General features: G+C 45.6%; 1 protein-coding gene and 1 long non-coding RNA gene across 2 annotated transcripts; both read left to right on the top strand.

Annotated features, from left to right (window-relative positions):
• The first annotated feature begins 237 nt into the window (after nt 1-237).
• On the top strand, nt 238-2754 carry LOC103601944. The gene is made up of 2 exons (XR_551487.1): nt 238-393; nt 2412-2754. It is a non-coding gene; the product is annotated as an uncharacterized LOC103601944 (long non-coding RNA).
• A 41-nt stretch (nt 2755-2795) lies between these two features.
• Nucleotides 2796-5109, top strand: KBTBD11 (kelch repeat and BTB (POZ) domain containing 11). The gene is given in 4 exon segments (XM_008586351.1): nt 2796-2856; nt 3181-3263; nt 3266-3830; nt 4057-5109. Coding segments are annotated over 4 exon segments (1389 nt in total). The 3' UTR covers nt 4737-5109.
• The last annotated feature ends 2333 nt before the right edge of the window (nt 5110-7442 follow it).

The following is a 7442-nucleotide window of genomic DNA, read 5'->3' as shown; positions in this document are numbered from 1 at the left end:
ATACATTCCTGAATCTGCCAGATCCACTGTTATATATAACAAGAGGTGCACAGGAGGGAATGTCGATGGAAACGTTGATGGAATATCATAAAACCACCAGCTCTGTTGGAAGTATGCCTCAAAAGGATACAATTTAATAACTTGTGTGTGTGTTGGGGAGGAAAGGCGATATAGCTATCAAGACTTCTAGAATCATGATTTTCAAGATAATTGAGTTTTATCTTTTCTTAGGTTAGCTGGAGTAAGAACTATCCCAAGTAACCAGATGACTTCTTTACTGGCACAGCAGTGGGGGCTCCCCACAGTGCCTGGCTGGACCGCTGACTGCTGTGGATGGTATCTGTTTCATCACTGAGATGCAGCTCTTGCTTAATTGTAATTACAACAAAATAGGTACCTATCAAATATTCTTTCAGTCCTTAAACTGATTCTGTAGGACTTTTAAAGGGCAGAGTTCCAGACTGAAGCTTTAAAAATCTGTTCTATGGCATGACTTCCCTTTTAGTCTATGATGATTTACGTGAAGATAACTCTCAGGACTTAGGCTTATGTACATTCTAGTGGCAGTCAAGCCAGAGAAAGAACTAGGAAGTTTCTGAACCCCTTTCTTGGTCAAAAAAAAAAAAAAAAAAAAAAAGCTACATTAGTTTTCTGAGGTCGATGGTCTTCTGTATTTTATGGAGGCAGTGATAAAGGACTTAGCTAAGGAGCCAGTTCTCTGATTTTATTTCCAACATTAAGGTTCACATGTATTTCTGAGTAAGATAGTATGTCCTAATTTTGATGCCACTTTCCCTGGGATGACTGAGCTGGCTGAACAAGCATGCTGCAGCCCTTAAGGGATGCTGGTGCACTCTACTTACACAGTCCGTGCAGGTTTTCCAGTTCACCGGCACACCCACATTGCTGTGGGCCAGCACTCTTCTTTCTAGAGCTGGACTGGGCACCGCTAGAAAGCAGGATAGGAGGCAAGCACCACAGTCGAGCTGAGTAACCATGCCAGAGCTGTGTCCTGCTCAGCGTTGTCTCTGATCCACACACCTGGGGATCAGAGCTTCAGGTTACTTGAAAACTTTCTTATTGCATTTCCCATGTATCTTACAACACACAGTGAGCATGCACATACTGAACATGCCAAAAAAATTATTGTGAAAGATAGCTGGCAGAAAGAGAGGAAATTGAATGTCTCCAATTTCCAACTTGAAGACACTTTATTTCTGAGAAAAATGAGAAAGCATTTTCAGGACAAAGTGGCAGAAAGCATGGCAAGCAGATATATACAAGGGATCTTCAAAACACTTGCAGAAAGTTTCATACCTTTCTATTCTATTTTTCCACTAACTTTTCAAATATCTTCGTTTATGCTCAACCCCGAGCATTTATAGGGACCAGGTAATGTGTGATGTCTGATAAGTACAACATCAGAAAGTGTTGAGGGCAGGCGGTTAGGTATCATTTTATCTATCTCATTTGAGAGGGGAACATACCTTCCATATAATGTTGATAAGCCTCAGTCTTGTTTTGTATGTTTTTCTTGTTTATATTCTTTTCTTTAGAAAGCTGGAATACAATTGGGCTCTCCCCTTATATGGACTCTAAGATCTCTAAGTCCCCTTCCAGTAGGGTAGGGAATTCTCAATGAATCTTCTGTCAATTTAGAAAAGATTTTTTTTTTTTTGTAAAATTCCATAATTCACCTGCAGGTGCTCATACCTGCCTTCCAAACACTTCGGTCTTTTTGCTTTGGCTTTTCTTTTGCTGCAGTTACGCTGTTTGAATATCTTCTCTGAGGTTTTTCAGAGATGTAATTCCAAGAATGACCAGTTAAAACAGGTTAGGAGTTGGAACCTCTGGTGTCCTTAATTTACACTATTGTCTAAAGCTGATTCCAGAGAAGTGTCCTAGCACACGTTTCTACAAATATGTGTTGTAACCGAATTTGAAATAATTGACTGAAAAAGACTAAAAGGAAAGAAACCATCATAGATTAATAAAATTAATAAATTCTAACTAAAAGGAGTTCTTGATTCTCCATATACATTTTGTTAGGTTGAAAATATGAAGTTATTGATATTTGGCTGCTTTTGACCTATAGAACTAGCAATTTCGTAGCGATCAACCTAATATATTTAAGGCCATAATGTTTGGTAATGCCTATTGCTTGAATTGGGTTCTCTTTCCTAGCCCTTGGAGTGGAATAGCGAGAGGGCACTTTTTATATACTTAAATAAATCTGCATTACCTATTTATCAAACTCTCCGGCAGTGAAAATCACAATCCCCTTTACCACCAAACGTGAATTCTATAATCTGAAAATTGGGGGTGGGGAGGAGTATGGTAAACTCCAGTGACACAGAATGACCTTACTGAAAAACACAAATTCAAATATCCTCTTTTTCTCCTATAAACAGGAACAAGAACAGTATGGTGAAATGATATGGAAACACCTGATAGGCCAACAAAGGAAGTCGCAGAGGAAGGCTCCTGAGTGATAAATGAGGAAGGTCGTTCAAGTGTGTACAGTAACTGTTTTCCTAACACCCACCTAGCAAGTGAATTATGGATTACCTGCTAGGTGAATGGTGTGTGTGCAGATGCAAGGCCAGAGCTACAGTCGCCAGGATGCAAGACAAATATCCTGCATCTCATCTTTCAGTTTAATCACAAATGGGAGTCACAAAGAAGGAAGGCCCACCGGGGTGGCTCTCTACAAAAAGTGGAGTTAAAATCAAGGTTCTGAAGTTTGAGCTAAAACTTGTCTCAGAGTTGTTGGTCCTGGGGGCGGCAGCGATGTGATGGAATGCACAGTGTTAAAATGGGCCAACAGTGACTCACTAAAAGAAGGGGCATACCCTGGTGTGTTAGATTTACCCGACAACTCAGTTCTGCAGGGAAAGGACTCTAACAAAACGGGCTGCAGCGGCAGGTCTGTCCCCGGTGCTGATTGAAGCAATACTGCGCTGGCTGGGAAACTAATTCCCTAAGACCGGCGTAAATAGCTAGCCAATGTTGAAGTTATTACAGTTGTTAAAGTTATTACAGTTCAAAAGTTCAGTGAGAATAATACACGCTCCTCCTCGCAAGAGAGGACAGTGAGGAGGGTGAGAAGGGAGCGGTGTGTGAGCGGAAAAAAAAAAAAAAAAAGTGTGGACACAGAAGTGAAATCTGATCGCGTGCCAGGAAAAGCGTGTGAAGCTAGAAACCCCAGACTAACGATCGACCTTGACAGGCATGCAGGGCTGCTGAACAGGAGGCGGGCGTGCGGTCGGCAGCCAGACACAGCCCTCCCATGGAGAACTCGGTGGCCCCCTGCGTCCTCTACCCAGGGGGTGATCGCGTCCGCGGGGCCGAACCTGGGGGCACCTTTGCCCATGGGGCGCTCAGCCAGGCCGGGGCGCAGGGAGGCGCTCCCGGGACTCCGGGAGAGGGCCGCCTGCAGCAGCTGGACTCGGCCGGGGGGGAGGGCGCCGTGTCCCCGGCGCAGACACCCTGCAGTCTCAGCGCGTCCCTGTGTTTCAGCTCCGGGGACGACTCCCCGCCGCAGTCCCATGACTCCGCGGCGGAGGGCGCAGCGGCCTCCCCGTGCTCGTGTCGCAGCGGCCAGCGGGTGGTGGAAAGGCAATGGGAAGTCAGCAGCGCGGACGCAGGTTCCCCGGAGGAGCGCGCCTTGTCAGAGGAGCCCACATCCCCGGAAGAGCCCGTGTCCCCCGAGGAGCACGCGTGCCCGGAAAAGCCTACGTCCCCAGAGGAACCCGTGTCCCCCGAGGAGCGCGGGAGCCCTGAAGAGCCCGAGTCACTGGAAGATCCTGGGGAGCTCTCGTCTGAACTTTGTAGGGTACGGGACATTTACATGAAATAAACCTTGAAGTTGCAGTAATGTAGTAAATGCTCAGTGGTATCTGTTTTGCTCTTTGATCCCTACATTTAAGGAGCTCAGTCTGGTCAGAGAGACAGAACTAATAAATGAAACAAGTAGGGGACAATTAAATGATACTGACCACAAAGATAACATTAGTTCATGGACTGGAGAGAGATGTCCTGCTGGAAAAGTTGCAGCTACCTCTAACAGTGAACAGCTGCAGCTGCTGGCCCTGGACGGCCACCTGTACGCCGTGGGCGGCGAGTGCCTGCTCAGCGTGGAGCGCTACGACCCGCGCGCCGACCGCTGGGCCGCCGTGGCCCCGCTGCCCCGGGGCGCCTTCGCCGTGGCCCACGAGGCCACCACCTGCAACGGCGAGATCTACGTGTCCGGGGGCTCACTCTTCTACCGCCTGCTCAAGTACGACCCCCGGCGCGATGAGTGGCAGGAGTGCCCGTGCAGCAGCAGCCGCGAGCGCTCCGCCGACATGGTGGCCCTCGACGGCTTCATCTACCGCTTCGACCTGTGCGGGGGCCGAGGCGACGCCCAGGCAGCGGCCGGGCTGGGCGGCGGGGTCAGCGTCTTCCGCTACCACTGCCTGGCCAAGCAGTGGAGTCAGTGCGCCTCGCACCTGCGACCCCCGGGCGCCGCTGCGGGCCTGCAGCCCTTCCGCTGCGCCGCTCTGGACGGCAACATCTACTGCGTGAGCCGCGCGGGCACCTGGCGCTTCGTGCCCTCCCAGGACGGCGAGCCCAGCCAGGGCGGCAGCTTCGAGCCGGAGCTGCTCGGAGCCCCCTTGGACACCCGAGGGATGCTTTTCCCGTTTGTGCTCAATTTGCCCGAGAAGCCGGACAGAGGGGAGCAGGGCGCCGTGTAGGGCGGGCCGGGGACAACTGGGTGTCTCCCTCGGGCAGCCCCGGGACCAAAGGAGCGGCTCCAGTGGGCTGACATCTGAAATGGGATGGGGGGTGGCGGGCAAAGGGAGCGGAGGAGAGAAGGGAGAGAGTCGCGGGGGCCACTCTGGACCGTTTAAACGCTTTGAAAGTAGCCCTGAAGACAACTTTGCAATGCTGTTCTAAGGGCCGCTTTCCTCTTCTGCATTCCTTTTTGCTTCACTTTTGCTTAATGGGGTCGATGGCGCAAGATGCAGGGTGTGTGCAAATAGATTACCCTGCGGATAAGACACAGGATACCGAAGAGAGAAGGAAATGGAATCAAAAGATTAACCTTCAGGGTACAGTGGGTGGGTACCAGGGTGGGTGGGTACCAGCTGTTACTCAGGGTGTACCCTAGGTGTACTTGGGGTGCACTTCGGCTCCCGAGTGGAGAGAATCCTACAGAGTACCATTGCTTATTGCTGATTAGAAGTCCCTGCGGGAATCTCGGGGCCACCGTGCCAGAGCTGGGGCCTGAAGAAGGCCAACTCGAACTATTAGTGGAATCACCACTGAGAGGTCACACTTTTTTTTTTTTGGCTTGAGGTTTAAAATTATAACTAATATTAGCTCTAATTTAGTTAAAGAGTTCATGCCCACTGTGCACTCAAGTTTTGGTTGGCTCAGCTCCAAAAAGAGTAATTTAATAAGCTAAGATAAAATCTTTGATTACCAATATGATTTCTTCTCCAATAAGCTTTGGAAGTATTTCCTCCACCATACCACAGGTGCCGCAAGTGCGCGCGCGCGCGCGCGCACACACACACACACACACACACACACACACACACACACCCACCCACCCACCCCCGGAGAGCAGTTCCCTCTCACTGCTTGAGATGGATTCAACATTTTCAGGGTAAAAGATGTTAATAACTATGGTCACTGATATAGTGACTAAATGTTGCCAAACAGCATGTCATGAATAGGGAAAACTTACTGACAAAGGTGTTTGTTTAGTTTAAAAGGAACCTTTGACAGCTCACTATATATGCTCTACCACTTTTATATTTTAGGATGAGCTGAAAAGGAACATTTTTCTCAAAAGAAAAGTTCAAAATAATTTCTTGACATTTCTAAAAACAAACGTGCAAGCATATTAAACCCACTACTTACAGTGTTTTAAATGCGTATGATGTAATACTGATGAGGGAGTTTAGTTTTTACAAGCATTATTCTAGAAAGAAAAATGTTGCAGAGTGACAATGGGCATACTAAGATATATGACAAGAGGAAGTAACATGTGTTTTCAGCAAGTAAACTACATTTATCTAATTGTGAATTTTAAAATACCCTGATAGAATTAGCATGAGACTCATTATTTGACAGGGTCCAAGGATGAAAAACAAATCAATTGATCTTTCCTCGTTTGTTAGAACATTTTGCTTTTCAAATATGTATAGACAGGACTTACTATTTGTTAAGAGTATAGGGATGAAATACATGTTTACAAACAGAAGCAAACTGATTTGAATTCTGAATCCAATCCATTTTCTTATTATAATAGGAAAAATACACATTGGAAGTTACTGGAACATAATTAGATAAAATCATGTATACCTTAATATTATTTGCTTGTTGAGTGATGGGAATTGCCATCTCTATAGAAATCAGTGGGTAATCGGGGAATAGGTTATGCTTTGTAAAGAGTCTGTGGTTATGAAAGGTCTCAAGTTAAATATGTATAGAAATGATCAGCTTGGATCTTATGCATGAACCAGAGGAATGAAATGTATGATTTGGTTAGTGTATATTCTGGTGACTTGTATGCTTGCTTATGATTATTCATGAACCAAGGGGATATCTTGGCAACTTGGTTAATCATATTAAGAAAGAAAGCCAGACTTCATATTGCCTGACTTAATTGGCCTTTTTATAGGAGTATACTGGAGAAATGGTAGTGAAGTACTTACAGCAAAAGGAAACAAATAATGTTCTTTTTAAGAAATGTACAGTTCATATTGCACATTTTTCTCTAGAATTTTATTATTAATGCTAAATTTTTTATGTGAAATGAGACCAGGCTAATATTTTCATTTCTTGATCAAACACTATCACTGTGATTTTACTTGAGAAATCATTCCTATGATGTTTACTGTTTAAAAATAAAGTCCTGAAATTTGGCTTCCAAAGTAAATTGTTTCCATTAGAGGATATAAGAAGTGTTAGATGCCAGGTGTGGGCATTTGGAGTTCCTGTATATTATTCTGTCATTTCTTTCAGCATGGAAGGAACGAAAGCCTGTGCTAGACAGCATCACTTCCTGTGGGAACTTGCGGTGGCATCCCAGGAATCTCCCATTATCTTTTCACTAAAAAATACACAAGGAAACCTAAAGAATGAGTGGAAGGAATTAATACCAATCATTAATGGGTGTCTAGACAGTCTATTTTGAAAAAAATATAGAATATTATATATCATATTTCTAAATGATAATATAAAAAAATACTAGAGGACCTGACATGTGATGAGTACCAGTTTGTTTTGCTTTTGGGGGGCCAGTATATGGGGTGTGGAGCCATAAGGGTTTGCACTCATAAACAGAAAAGCCTCTCCCTCCAAGGTCTTTGATTTGGGGACTGGGGGTGGGGGGTGGGAAGCCATTACCAAGACTTGCTTGTAGATATCTGATGCTCCAAGGTAGGATT

This window comes from Galeopterus variegatus, unplaced genomic scaffold, assembly GCF_000696425.1.
Source record: "Galeopterus variegatus unplaced genomic scaffold, G_variegatus-3.0.2 Scaffold3950, whole genome shotgun sequence".
NCBI lineage: Eukaryota > Metazoa > Chordata > Mammalia > Dermoptera > Cynocephalidae > Galeopterus > Galeopterus variegatus.
The sequence above is the reverse complement of the archived record's forward strand: the minus strand, read 5'-3'. Positions and strand labels throughout refer to the sequence as shown.